Source organism: Dermacentor variabilis, chromosome 5, assembly GCF_050947875.1.
Source record: "Dermacentor variabilis isolate Ectoservices chromosome 5, ASM5094787v1, whole genome shotgun sequence".
NCBI classification, from domain to species: Eukaryota; Metazoa; Arthropoda; class Arachnida; order Ixodida; family Ixodidae; genus Dermacentor; species Dermacentor variabilis.
The window spans coordinates 192,638,687-192,654,393 of NC_134572.1; the positions used below are offsets into that span (position 1 = coordinate 192,638,687).

Sequence of the window (15,707 nt, forward strand, 5' to 3'; positions counted from 1 at the left end):
TCAGCGACATTAACATTAACATTACAAATATTAACGATAGTTCTTGTGTCCAGTACTCCAAGTGCTTCATTGGACATTTCATTGGAATCTTTGCTAGATGCTCCAACACGATGTGCTTCTTCCGTCAAAATACGCTTATTGACCATGTACTCAGTAATATCATGACTAATCAAAAAGCTGGTGTGGTCAATTTTAATCTGACAGACCATTATCCAATTTTTCTCTTACTAAATACTCAAACTACTTATAAAAATAAAATGGTTATTAAGAGCTCTTTCGATTCAGGAAAATTTGTGGATTTGGTGTCCGGCTCTGACTAGGGCCTATTGTCCGAGGAATCTTGTGTTAACAAAGCATTCAGCACTTTAAATGAGAAACTAACAGATATTATAAATACTTGTACATCTGTATCCTCCATATCACGTTGGTACTCCACCCCCAGGCACCCGTGGATCACTAGAGGACTACTGCGCTCTATAAATAAAAAAGATAACCTCTTCAAAAAATTAAAACTCGCCCTTAAGGCTCGATTCAAATTATATTCACAAACTCTCACCGTCTTACTTAAACAGGCTAAAAGAACCTACTATGAAAATAAAGTGCTCGAAAATGGGAATGACTGGAGAAAGAATTGTAACGTAATTAAAAAATTTTTAAATCTTAATCAACAGGACACACCTGTGACAGAGTTTACGGATGGCACCAGCACTCTAACTGATCCTATAGATGTCGCAAATTCATTTCATGAATCATTCTTCAAGAGCTCTGCAGCCGGTGTTCCTAACTTGCCCAAGTTTTCCAGCGTGCCTCACTCCTTTTTCTTAAAACCCACTTCGCCAAATGAAGTTAATCGCACTATAATAGGGCTCAAGACCGCAGGCTGTGGCCTAGATTCAATTCATCCATCTAAAACCAAATTTGTTGCTCGTGAGTTATCTTTTGTCCTCTCTGATACTATTAACACTGCATTTCGTACCGGCGTTTTTCCAACGTGTCTCAAACAAGGAAAAGTAACTGCAGTATTTAAAAAAGGTGATCGAAATACCTTTTCTAATTATCGCCCTAAAACGATACTGCCATTTTTTAGTAAAGTAATTGAGAAGCTTCTTGTTAATCGCCTAACAAACTACCTCACAAAATTTAACCTTTTGACTTCTAAGCAGTTTGGTTTTCGTGCTAACTTATCAACCGAATTAGCGCTGATAAAACTAACTGACAGCCTAAAGCAGTTTATCGACAATTGGCTATGGGTGGGAGCGGTATTTGTTGATTTAACTAAAGCTTTTGACACTATTAACCACTCCATTTTGTACGCTAAACTTGAATCATTTGGAATTTGTGGACCTGCTTTAGCTCTTTTGCAAAGCTACCTTACTAACAGAAACCAGGTTGTTAGATATGGACACGTTTTATCCACTCCAATAACAACGAACCAGGGCGTTCCACAAGGACCAATTTTGGGTCCTCTGTTATTCCTCATTTACATTAATGACTTACCATCATCGCTTACTAGTTCTGAGTGTATCCTCTATGCTGACGATACAACGATATTCACTAGTGATAAAGACATTAACAGTCTACTTAGAAAGTTAAATGCCGATGTCGCGAATCTTGTGTCTTGGTGTAAAAATAACTTGCTAAACGTAAACCCTGTTAAAACAAAGTTTATGTTATTTCACTCATCCCAAAAAACGCCCACAAGAACCCCTGAACTATACATTGATAACTACGTCATTACCCCATCTAATTTTATTACTTTCCTTGGTGGTACATTAGACCCCCAACTTAAGTATAACATTCACGTAAACTCTGTCACTAAGAAGACTGCTTTCGGCATCCGCGTGCTCATTTGAACAAGACACTGTTTTCAGCAATATATACTAAAATCACTTTACTACGCTTTCATTAACAGTCACCTTACTTACTGCATTTCATCATGGGGCAACACATATCCTGCACATCTGACAACCCTCATTCACCTTCAGAACCGGGCGGTCCGAATAATTACCCACAGTTCATACATCGCATCAGCAGCGCCAATTTTTCGCACTCTTGATATTCTACCCTTAACTTGCACATTTCAGCTGAAACTAGGTCTTATATTGTATAGAAGTAGAAACAGTGACATTCCAACTGAGTTACTTCCCCCAACGCAACTTTTCAATACAAATAACACGCGGTTTTCTGAAAATAATAATCTCTTGCTTCCTAAAGTCCATACTAACTACGGTAAAATGACAGCCTTCTTTTCCGCAATTTCATTTTGGAATTCACTGCCATCAAATATTAAATCATGCTCTTCATTACACTGTTTCCGGCGGCTTCTAAAACAGTTCTTACTAACAACATACCTTACCTGATTATTCGACAAGTGTACATATGTTTATATGTGTGTCTATATATAGGTGTGTATCTATGTGTGCGTCTGTGTATACATTTATTACTGTGTAGGCACATTTCATTGATTTTCTCGATTTATGTTCATAGATTACCAGCCGTTTGTAAATTAATTTTGTTGCACTGTTGGATTGCGCACTTTTGTTCATAATCATTATACTTCTATTAATTACTGTAATGATAGTACCTTCATGTGTATTTCAAGAAGGAATTATTCTTGCTAATTTTTGTGTAATCTTCCACTACCCGATGTTTCATTAATTACTTCTAATATGTTGATTGTATCATCACGCTGTTCTTACCCTCGTTGCTAATCCTATATTACATATTTTGTACATGTTCTAACAGGAGGTCCCCTTGACAGTTTTTACTTTGGGACCTCCTTCTGTATTACATTTTCTTTGTAGTTGTATTGTATTGTCTAATAAATTCCCAAATAAAGCATTAAAAATTCACTTGTGGCGAGAGGTGGATGTAGCAAGTATGTGACGCCCCCTCGAGCATAATCTTGGTTCGCCCGCCAAGCTCGGTGGCCTGCTGAAGCTCAGCAGGCAACATTGGTCACCGCACCACAATAAACACCGACGAGCATGGCTGCTCGCCGGTCAGTCATCGTTCAGCACCACCACGCTGTGGAGCGTCCGCCTATCGGAGGGTGCCACAAGCCCTCCCTTGTTTACGACCCGGGGTGGATCGTGACACAGCCTGTTAGTAATGTGTAACCTTTATTGACAACGAACTGTGCTTTGTTTTTTACACTTTACATTATGTATAACCATCTAGTACTTAATTCGTTTTATGTATATTTCTCTGTATAATGATGTTCTACTGAAGTTATGTATTCTCGCCATTTTAATTTATCTTTGCTAATACTGTTTCACTGCTCTGCAACATCACTGGCTGTCTGTATTTGATTATTTTTTTTTGTAATTAGCACAGGAGGTCCCCTCGGCAGTTTAAACTCTGGGGCCTCCTTCTTTACTAATACTTACCATATACTTTCCTGTATTCAAATACTTTCAATAAGAAACCCTTAAACCTTCCACTGCATTCCGCCAAGCCCGCTATTACACCGAACACGCAAAACTAATCCATTAGCTGGCATGCGAACTAGCATTGGGCCTCCAGATTTGAGAGCTCTCTACCGTTAGTGGCCACCGCGGTTGACACGTGTGGCGCTAATGACTGTGCAGAGCAATGCCAAGTGAAATGATGTGCATTCCTCGCTTTTGTCTGTCGCACAGATGAGCCTTAACATGCTGATGCTAACACATAGAAACCACTTGCCATAAAGATGAAAGAACCCTCCTGTTTTCCAGAAGAAAACTGGAAAGCAATACTTTCTAAGCAATAGAAGATTGCCATTAAGCATTGCATGGCCCACTATTACTGAAACCCCATTGGTATTTAGGATGACTTTGCTATTTCTTCAGCTTCAGAGGGAGAAAAGCACCGATTCTATTTGACTGAAATTTATTCGACCCATAGCGTTTATTGTACACATGCCATTTCTCAGATTGAATGTTACCATCTTTGCGTGGTTTACGTAGTTTATGTAAAGTATGGCGGCGGTCCCAGCTACCCACTTTGAACTGAATTTGGCATTGCTTTTGCAGAATTTGCTTCGTTCTTAGCAAATGACTGTGTTAACGGCTTTTGCTTAGTCTCAAACCGCTTTTACGATGGAGTATTATGGATAGCATTGTTGATTTTTTAAGATTGCTTACTGTTTCAAATGCCTTGAGGCCTAATGAGAGAAACCTCTGAGATGGCAGCGTCACCTGTTGGTGAATGTCCAAATGTCCTTGTACCAAATGTCCTTGTATACTCAGAGACACTGGAGAACCATGTTGAACATGTAAGGGAAGTGCTACAACGCATTGAGGGCGCTGGCCTTACGATTAATCCAGATAAAGTACAGGTCTGCCATCAGTCCCTCAAGTTTTTAGGTCACACTATCTCCCCTGGGCAGTGCAGACCAGATGAGGACAAGGTGCGTGCAGTGCTGGATTACCAAGACCCAGTACAGTTAAGCGGCTGCAAGCCTTCCTGGGACTTGCCGGCTACTATAGAAGCTTCATCCCTCACTTTTCACTGACGGCACATTCACTGACCAACCTTTTGAAGAAGAACGAGCCATGGCAGTGGGAGGAGCGCCAAGAACAGGCTTTCACTGCACTCAAGCAGGCCTTAGCTCAGGATGCTGTTATAAGCCTCCCAGATCTAAATCGACCCTTTGTGGTGGAGACAGATGCAAGTGGCATTGGCATTGCAGCTGTGCAGGCTGGCCCTGATGGTCTGCAGCCTGTTTCCTTCATTAGCAGAGTCCTTACAGCAGCCGAGAGCCATTATACTGTCCACGAGTGGGAATGCCTGGCAGTAGTCTGGGCAGTGGACAAGTTCAGGGCATATCTTGAATTTACGGAGTTTGAGATACACTGTGACCACTCCTCCCTGGCATGGATGTTTAATACCGACCAAGCTTCACCCAGGGTCAAGCGTTGGGTTCTTCGGCTGCAGGGCTTCAACTGCCGAATCAAGCACAGACGAGGGCTGGCAAACATACCCGCTGATGCCTTGAGTAGAGCCCCTCTCCAGTGTGAAGACAACCCAAGTGACAACCTACATGAGACGCTGTTCCCTATTGCTGCTCCAGAACCTGACGGCAAAATTACATTTGATGAAGTAGCTGTGGCCTCGGAGGTTGACTCTTCCCTGCTGAGTGACACAACACAGCTGGTACAAGAACAGGCTCGTGATGACCGCCTCTTAAAGCTGAAGGCGGTGGTCCAAGGGACTCAGCTACCAAGCTCGGACCCTGATCATTGCCTCTTTCGCGATCTGGCCGAAACAACGGAACTGCAGCCAAGCGATTGCTGGTTCAGCAAAGAGGCAACCAGAAGGTAGCGTGGTTACCTAATCACTTGCGGCAGCTGGCACTGAAGGTGGCCCACGACCATCCCACTGCAGGCCATGCTGGATTTTTCAAAACTCTGAGGCGTATTGCTGCACGATTAGTCTGGCTGGGCATGCGAGCAGACATATCAAAGTATATGCGATGCTGTACTGTCTGTCAGCGCACAAAAGCTCGGCGCAAGAAACCAGAAGGCCTCATGAGCAGTCAGTGGGCAACATCGCCCATGGAAGAGCTCAGTGTTGACATTATCGGGCTCTTGCCATCTACACCTCGGGGCCACAAATACTTGCTGGTATTTATTGACAAATTTACGAAGTTCCCAGAGCTTTTCCCTCTACGAGCAGCAACAAGTGCAAAAATACTGGAGTGCATGGTGCAAGTCTTCTGCCGCCATGGCACACCTGTGGCCATCACCAGTGACAATGGCAAGCCCTTTGTTAGCACACTATGGCACAACCTCTTGAAACACTGGGGCATCAAAGATCGTCACACAGTGCCTTACCGGCCGGTTGGCCAAATGGTGGAGCGTCACAATGGCACAATTAAGCAGTGTCTATGGGCATACTGCTCCAACCACAAAGACTGGGACCGGCATATACCTGAGATCGCCCTTGCCATGCGTACTGCCGAGAGCGTCGTCACCGGATATACTCCAGCATTGTTGTGTTACGGCCACGAGTTGCGCACCCCATGGGAACCTGCAAGCGACAAGGAGGACACGGAGCCTCCGAAAGCAGCACACCATGCACTTGCTGCAGAACTCCAGCGGTGCCTTGGAGAGGCCCTCCAGTACGCTCGGTCCCATCAGGCAGCTGCTTGGAAGGTGCAGAAATCCTGTTACGATCATCATCGTCAGCCAACAACCATCAAAGAGGGTGACCTTGTGCTTCTGGATTCACATACCTTGAGTGATGCGGCCAAGGGCGTTTCAGCGAAATTGGCACCGCGGCGAAGTGGACCTTATTGTGTAGTCAAACGATTAGGTGACAATGACTTTGTTTTGAGCGATCCTGCTACAGGACGTCATCGAACTACCGCCCACGCTGATCAGCTGACGCTCTACCATGAGCCATGGCTTCTCCCTACCAGCACAGCTTCACAATTCGAGGGGGGGGGAGAGTTGTGACGTGCGAGGGCCGGGGCAAGCGAGCCCAAGACCCACGACGAGGAGCCACTGTTCTCGGAGGCCAAGCGCGGGATCGACAGTAGTTGACTGAGCGGTGAACAGGTGGCGTGAGTGCGGGGAGGACAGCGGCGCGAGTGTGCGGGGAGAGAGTGGGAAGGGATCGGAGTGTGGTTGCGGATGTTGCGGGCGCGGAAGGTTGGCGTTCGGGAAATAAAGTGGTAGTTCGGGACAACGTGTGGCGTGTCGTCGATCGTGACAGCCATTTTAACCTGTGTCGTATCAGTGTGCGGTGTGGTGTTATCGTAATGGCACCAAACAGGTGATGCCACTACAGTGCCACTTTCAAACGAAAAGTTCTGCTAGCTGCAGAGGCATTGTCAAACGTCCAAGCTGAGCAGGACTTCGGCATCAATGAGGAAAACATCTGTCATTGGAGGGGGCGACGGGAGATGCTTTTTGTGTGCACCGCAGCAAGGATGGCATTTAGCGGACCACAGCAGCGACGATGACATAGAATGAGTTCGGCATGTTTATATTTTTAAACAAAATGCTGTTTTCTTTTTGTGAATGCTGTCCAAACTTTTCTGTTTGGCCTACATTCGAAGCGAGTTTTTTTTTCTTTTTTTTTTCTGGCTTTGGTCTTATGGGGGTTCGCTTAGAATCGGGTAAATACACTATGTTTCTATGGGTAGCTCACAAAGTGGTGTTCGGGTCCATGGGCAACCAACTAACGTGAGCATGCATGCCAAGTTTGTCTGCATGCTCGCATGTGGGTTGTTACGAACAGCCTGCAAGGGTTAGCGAACTAGAGGGAAAGCGACCGACGAAACCTGCCTGGCCCACTGCAATGACTCACTTTGTGAAAACAACAATGCGCCGAGTAAACAGGCCATCAGCGCCACCATGTCTGCTGCGACGACTCGCTTTGTAAGGACGACAATACGACAGTCCTCAACCGAACAGCGCTGGGATGTATACACGCAGTCGGCGGACCAGGTATTAGTGGATTCGCTGTCACCGTCACAGTTTATTTGAAGTGGTGGAACTCCTCGAAGAGAGTGTTTTGCAGCGCCGTCTCACGGGTCTTAGAAGTCGTCAGTCAATGGACAGACGCAGCGGCCACTGTCTGCGGGGTCAACTCTGGGACCAAGAGGCGCCTGCTCATGGCAAGACTAGTGTCTGCGAAAAGTCTCTCACCTCGGTGTAGTTAGTGAAACCTGTGTGGAAGCGAGTGTGTAAACCCTCCCCCTCAAAGGTGGGTCGCCTACGATGACTTTGGACGCTCCGAATTGGTCGACAGTTGAATGGCCGTCCTCCCTCATCTAGAAATCTACGGAGGACAGAGTGTATTTAAGCAGTCATCATCTACTGTTCAGGGTGCATTCTCTTTTCAGTCATGCTAGACTGATGAACTATAACATTCTCATATAGATACTGTAAATAAATCCCATATACCTTGTTCTCGCTGAGAACAAGTCCCTCCTTTCAGCAACGTCCTCAGCGTGGATGAGTTGTACGACGGCATGGGCCAGCTACCATCTACAGTGAAACCTCGTTAAACCGTAGTTGGCCGGAGCTCGGAAAAACTACGTACTAAACGGTAGTACTGTTTAACCGAAATAGCATGAGATCGCCCACTTACCTGTCGAAAATGGAACTCAGAGAAAGTGCGATGAAAGGGGAAAAAAACATGCAGTATTTATTCACTTCGCGCGACAAAAGTGTTATTTTCGTTTGATGCCGCAGCGGCCTAGCACGACGACAGTGGCCTCAAACTTACTGAAGCTGCGTGCCAGCTTTTCAGCCAGCCCCCTCTTCTCGGCAAACACTCGCATGGCAGATTCCTCGTTGGCGTTACATGTTCTTTGTGCACTTGCGCAGTAGTGCTGCAGAAGTCCCGGGGGTGCATTTTCATTGCCGGGTGCCGGAGTTTGGAATACTTTTTGTTTGGAATAGAGTTATCTACATTATCGCGCCCCTGTTCTCGTCGTGACGATTGCATTGATTAGGCTGACGTAACGCGTAGCTTCTGCCACTGTCGGGCCTGAATCGCCCGTGCTGTCGCTTTCCGTGTCGTCCTTATCACTGTAGCTAGGCGACGCTTTGGCAACAGAGGCAACGATGGCGAAAAGTCGAACCTCGTAGCCGACATGTCTTCGCGGTCGCAGCAGCGCTGCCGAGCAACTGCTTCGCATTTCAAATGCCATACACCAGAGTGAACAGCAGATCCTTGTTGCGTGCCAGCGCCGACTTTTTCATGTCACATTTTTCTTCTATGCTTCTATGCGTCAATTTTTCTTCTATGCTGAGCAATTCAGTGTCTTTTTTATCCGAGCTTGGGGATGACGCGAGTCCTCGCTTGCACGTCGCCATAACGCACTCTGACACGGCGTCGAAATGATGCTGCTGTTGATGTGGCTTCACGTGCAAACGCACAGGGCACTTGGAGGCTGTTGTTCCGATCTCTGAGGCTTGTTGTTCTGCCGGGCCGCCCGATGGAGATGACGCACCGCCGTGTTTGCGCGATGAAAAGTTGAAACGCTACGTTTTAACCGATGCGTACGCAATAAGCTGGTATGGTTTATGCGGATACAAAACACATTATGTTCTATGGCCGCTGAGTCGGGGATTTGACTTTACTACTTTTAATATGAAACTACTGTTTAAGCGGGTACGGTTTAAGGAGGTTTTACTGTATTTCATGCCCAACCCCAACCATTACAGAGTAAAAAAGTCCAAGCTGTGCATATCTGCATGTCTGAACACTGATTTTGTGTGTTCGATGCGATCACCATGCCTTCCGGTGGCTAATCGGCCGATCTCCACACATGCTTCCGTGCTTTCCCCATGGACTGCTTTGGTTGTTCCCTCTGTTCGATTAGCGCTGACCATTTCGATCAGTCCAGTCTACCTGGACCAATACAGATTGTGCACTGTTGGAACGCTGCATGTGTCAGGGAACCGACCACAGCGAGGTGATTCACCAAAGATACCGATATTTGAAAAATATAATATTAATTATTCAATTTATGATTGGAATTATTTGAATGGTCGCTATTCGATTAGAATATTCGAGTATTTGCAGAACCCTAACATTCAGCTTTTTTTATTGCCTGATTTGATTCAATATTAGATTGGAAATCTACTACAGCACAATCTGCTTATAACGTAAACCACAGTTCTGTGAGAAGTGGTCATTATATTGGTAGTTCACTATATATGGACTTGCCCTTAAAGACGGTCAAGAAATAACCACACTAAAACTGGCATCAGCAATTACGATATGGCAGCAATTTGGTCAGAAAACCAGATTTTCATTGTCATTTTTGTTCCCAGTGTGTTCTCATGCCTAGCCACAAGTTTTTGTTAGAAACTTCTATCTAAAATGAAATGTGACGTCGTATAGCTGTTTTGAAACGGCACCCTGTTCCGCTTGCTGATCATTTTGAAAGTGCAAGTACAGCCGCCATTTTTTATTCAAGAGCTTGTGATATATTTTACTACTAGCAGGACATGGCCGTATTCTGCTTAATAGATCAAAGCATTTTATAGTGCAGTCCACTTACAGCAATACCACATATAACGATGAGTTGACTTAAGAGTGTCAACTTATACATTAGGGCTATGAGGAAAAAAAAAACATTTACAACAAAACCTTGGCGATACGAACCTCAAGGGGCCATGTAGAATATTCATATCATGCAAAATTTGTATCACCAAAAAAACAAATTGTAGCATGTTAAAGAGGTAGAAACTAATTTCTAGGACTTTATTCACAATGGAAGAAGCCCCGGACGTCTTTCCGGGTTTTCTTCTTTGCCAAGTTGACCTGCGAATTCGCGAAGTTGTACGCAAACTTCACAAAACTGGCTCCACGAGAATGTTGGATACAGCACAGTGCGAGCCTCACGAGTGGCGCTATGTGGGATAGACTACCAGTGCCGAACCGTTTCCCTTCCGTACAGTGCATGCAGTTGCCACTGTATTATCGGCTGCCTTCTGCAGGCCTCCCCCTGTGCTGCAAACATACAAACTGTCCGCCTACCAACCCGCCTCGGCGTGCTCGAAGCAGCCTCCTCGCCACTCTGCTGCCGGCGGTCGCGGCCATCGCCACTCCCTCATTGGCCAGAATGCTTCCACTCCGCACAGAGCGCACAGTTGCTGCTGTGTTATCGGCTGCCTTCTGCCGGCCTATCCCCGCACTGCGAACATATAAACGGTCCGCCTGCTGTCTCACCTTTGCATGCTTGGCTGTCGCGCCTCTCACATTCGTATCACCCAAACCAGTGCGGGAGAGCGTTCGGGACATCCTAAATGTGGTTCATAGTATTGACACGTGTACTTGTTTGTCTTTATTGGGCGACACATTTCACCGCCTAACAAATGTTATCGCACAGCGCAGGACGCACATGCATGTATTGGAAGTTTCTGGAATGTTGTCGATGCTTCCATTCGCTGTCTGTGACCGAACCTTGTGTAATATGATCGCATGTGTGCGCAATGCAAATAATGTAGAACTTTGTGGAAGGCGCGCGGGGCCCAGCGATTACTCTGGAACATTCGATGACTGATGTATAAAAGCCGACGCATTTGACCCGCTGATCAGATTTTAGACGATCGCCGACTGTGTTCGCCGCTGTCTCCATTCTTTGAGTGTAGCCTGTTTTTGAGGGCACAAGTTCGCCCAATAAAACGCTAGTTTCGTCTTCCCCAGTTTGGCTCCTTTCTTCACCGTCACTACCACGTGACAGTATACAGCGCGCTTCAGCTGGGGAATTGTACGAATTCACACCATCCCGAAATATGTACCAGCCGTGATCGTATCACCGAGGTTTCACTGTATAATGATACATTATTCACCACATATCAAATATAACCATCAAAATTTTGCCTTCTGCTGCGTCCTGCCCGCGTGCTTATTGTGAAAGCCACAGAGAAAATAGCTCGTTGACGCAGCGTGCCAGAAGATGCCGCCAGCCGCTTCGCATCCATTTTGCCCACGATCAAGCCATGCGTCATGAGAAAAAAAAAAGTGAGAAGCGATGCGGCACCTGCCCTCTGTCCCCTTCACAGCGAGCACAGAAATTCACTGCGGAAGCAGCAGCGGTCAGCCCAGTTGATAGAAGATGGTGCCACAAAGTGCAATGCTGTGTTACTTGAGACGAAGCTGCAAATTTTGCAATATGAGCTGTGGTGATGCGCGACCCTCACGTGTCCCCTGATATGTTGTTTTCTCGCATAGCTCCCACCTCCTGCAATCCGGCTTCGGCGCGTGGCTTTACTGCGGCGGTCGGTATGCTTGCAGGGTAGCACGAGACATGGCACGAGTGTTGCTCTGCTAACACCACCTAACGGCGGGTTTACTTGGGCGCAAAAAGGAGAAGGCTCTTTCTCTTTGGCTCGAGGTCGGCAAGCGGCACGGACGTTCTGCGCATGCGCCGATCCTTGCTTCTGCGAGACCATCTCACGAGGCCTACCCCGGAATGGACAAACAGCGATCATTCGAATGCGGCACCATTCGCGTGACTGTATGCGCAAACGAACAGGCGTTGGCGTCCAGCATGGGGCGAACATATTCGCTCGTTATCCGGTCGTGGTGAGTCGGATTGCTGTGATTTGTCGTGCACCCATCGGCATGTTTTGTGGATAGCAACTCGGCTAGCAGGCATTGATCTATGAAGGGTGCAATAAATGCCCTTGTGATTGTTACAATTGTTAGGACGTGTTACGAAACGTTGACAACCTTGGCGGTTTGTTTGTGCATGCGATGATGTCAGTGACTTGCTGCCAGATATTGCACATCTCGAGAGGAAGCTGATGAATCGTGGCTGAGCAAATGTCCAGAAAAGATCACCAATCTTTTTTTTAAGGTGAGACTAAAGATTTGCTCACACCTTTTCCAATGAAATGCTTGGTTGTAATTTTTTTTAAATAATTTAATCTACCTTCCTTGGAGCAGTGCAGGTTTGTCCTTAGAACAGTGCAGGTTTGTGCCGCAGGCATATTCAGGTGATCTGTGCCCTTCTTTCTTTGGCAAGACTGAGTGTCAGCGCGTATATTCTTAGTTTTTCGACTATACGGCGGTTTCGCGTGGTCCCCTCAAAGTTGTATAATCGGGTTTCAACTGTACATTGATACATAGAAACATACAAAAAAGATAGATGAAAGCGTCCCAGTGGCGTAGCTAGATCATCTGGCCTATGGGCCTATGGGCCCCAAACTAGACTCAGGGCCCATAGGTCTAGTTTGGGGACTTTGGGTCCTCAATTCCAGAATTGCAGCGTTTCCTCTATAATTGCTAATTACCGTATTTACACGATTGTAAGTCGACCCCCCTCCCCCCATATCGCATGTGACAATACCCGAGGGCACATTCGATAATGAAAATTTATTGGTAGCTGGCATGGTCACTGGACTACTCGTCTTCACTTGTGCCACCATTCTCACTAGTGCTGCCATTGTCACCACTGCTACGGTCCCACAGCACATCGCCGTCTAGCGAAATTCCAAGCAAAATTCCACATTTGGCAAACGACCACACCACAACATCTTGTGGAACAGCAGCCCACGCCGAATGGAACCAACCACACGCAGCCGTCAGGAACGCTCTTTTGACAGGTCCGGTTGGCGTAAGTTCACGGTTTTCTGCCGCCAGCCACTCACTGTACTCATAGCGGAGCAGGTCCTTAAAAGGCGAAGATCCAGGCTTGTTTCACGACCATGTCGCACTTCACTGGCAGGGACCGATCACGCATTTCAGCGATGTATGCCACAAGCTTGGCTTACAGCTCTGGAAAGTGTCCAGACTTCGGTCTGTGGGAAATTCCTCACTTGCCATCACAGGTGAAAATTTCGCTTCGATGCATTCGCCACTCTCGCACCACCCATTCAGAAACATCGAACTTGCAGCCCGCCGCACAGTGATTCGTTTCTTCGGCATAAAGGATGGCAGCCCTCTTGAACGCTGCTGTGAACAAGCGCCGTATGTTTAGTGAGCCTGGAACACTCATGACGACTGAGGAAGCATGGAAGTAGCACGTAGCCGGCAGTCAAGTCGATAGTGTCGAACTATGAGCTACAGGGAAAGAGAAACACGAGAGCGGTGTCTGGTCTTCCATGAACTATCGATACTGGCCGCAGACACTTCTGTTCTGAGGGTGCCGCCACGAATGCAACACCGGCACTTCCATCAGCTATCGGCACCCCTCTATGAGCGTTGTGTGCACTGTAAAACTCTAAAAAATATTTTAAAAACCCTTCCGAAAAGCGAACAAACGCGCGGGATAGCGAAAAGCTACGGGTAGGACCACACAGCTAGCATAAAAATTGTAACTACTTTGTAGCCCCCCTGCTATCTCATTGGTCTTGCTTTTTTGGAGGCGTCATTGTTTCGTTTCAGTTGTAGGTCGACCCGCCCACTTCAGATTTTCAAATTTTAAAAAATAGGTCTATTTACAATTGTGTAAATGTGGTAAGCAGTTATTTAACATATCCTATTTTAATATAGCACAGACTGTACGGAAGAGGGACCCAAGAGCCACATTGCTAGACTGCATGTTTAGCGAAGCATGAGCATGAGTGAACCCCACGAGCACACTGCACATGAAGCGTTCCGCTAAGGCAAATATATTTTAGCGACCACTTAGCGAATTAAATTTTTTAGTCCGCACATTCGTGCAATTGTGTAGGATGTTGATAAAGCTGCAGCCGGCAATTCTGCGGCACTGCAAATCTGGTACATCGGGTACACAAGCTGAGGCTGCTGGTTACCAGAGCATTCTCTACCATTTACGCCCAGTCAAGCCATCGGAAAAAGAGGGTCTTCATACAAATATGACAACCCCCCTTTACTACTACATCACCGAAGCACCCAAAGTATACTGCTAACGCATTAAATATACGCAACCAACCAGTGATGATTCACTATAAGTTGTGATAAAGGAGGCTTTCAAATGTACTTTTGTTTACATATTTACTTGGTCAGTGACTGTACTAAGAGCGCAGACGAGTCCCCTTGGTGCACCACCAATAGAATCAGGCTGCACAAAAAACGGGATGAAGATCTTTTGCACTGTTTGCCCCTGAGGCCACAATATGTTCTCCATAACCCACATTTGAGTTGTTGTACGTGCCTTCAGTGAAAACGTTGGTGATAGCATAGCTAGAGGAGTAATCCTAGTGGCTGGCCATACATACCAAGGGGCTCCCTGTTGAGGTCAATGTCGACGGTGCCCGCAATGGCGTACGCCACCACCAGGAGCGGGGAGGCCAGGTAGTTGGCTCGCGTGTTGGGGTGCACGCGGCCCTCGAAGTTGCGGTTTCCGGAGAGGATGCCCACCGCCACCAAGTCACCCTGCACCCACCCACAGGGTCGTCAGCACACCACAGCATGGAGGGATAAGTGCTCAGAGTCCCGAATATGCACTGGACTATGCATCTTAAAAAACAGTTGCTTAGCTCAAAATTGGGTTTCATAATGCATGCCCAACGCAATAAAATGCCTTTTGAATCTAATGCATTTGTCATGCCAATGATGCTATTTCATTGCAACCCTCTATTCTTAATTTTTCTAATAAGTTCAACACGGACCATGCAGAACCACCTCTGTAAATGCACTGTGCAGGATGCAATCAATTGGACAGAAAATCAAGGCAGCTATCATGACCGATGGAGGGCTCTCAGTAGTCATGAGAAGACAAAAGGAGAGGACATCTGCTGCTGGAAGAGGGTAGCAGGCCATTTCATTTGCTTCTATCTCAGCTATAAAAAAAAAAACCCTTTTCTGAAAATTCTTGCACTAGAATGCTCTTTCGATTGCACATTGCAACTCCTAGTGCATAACCAGAATTTCCAATGGAGCCTCGTAAGTACCCTTTAAATGGGCCCCATGAAACTTTTGATTCAAGTTATTCCATATTGAATGCATTCCATAGAAGCAGAGTGATTGGCTCGTTCGTTCTTTGATCTGAACATTGATGTGTTCTGCCAGAACACAAAGTAATGGCTACTGCCTTCTGGAATTTTCTTCAGCAGGGGTTGACGATCGCCAAATACTATGCTATCCTGATTTACCGCCTGTGGACACCATCAAGGCTAGATGATGTGGAATGCCTTTTTCAAATGGGGCATTCTCCGCCAAGACAAGTTGCCTTCACACCAGACTTATCAAGCGATGGCTACCGTTCTTTCATGCAGATTTTATGTTTTAATGTCCCTCGTACTTTATGAATTTTGCATTGTCACTTTCACCTCTTCCTCAAGGTGAAG

The 15,707-nt window shown here is 46.3% G+C and overlaps 1 protein-coding gene across 3 annotated transcripts in view; it reads right to left on the minus strand.

Annotated features, from left to right (window-relative positions):
- The window catches only part of LOC142583417 (cytoplasmic aconitate hydratase-like), a 244,026-nt gene that overhangs the window by 106,192 nt on the left and 122,127 nt on the right, over positions 1 to 15,707 (minus strand). For all 3 annotated transcript variants that reach the window (XM_075693876.1, XM_075693874.1, XM_075693875.1), the window contains one exon: positions 14,637 to 14,793. In XM_075693876.1, coding sequence (XP_075549991.1) covers positions 14,637 to 14,793 — 157 coding nt within the window. The remainder of the gene's footprint in view (positions 1 to 14,636; positions 14,794 to 15,707) is intronic.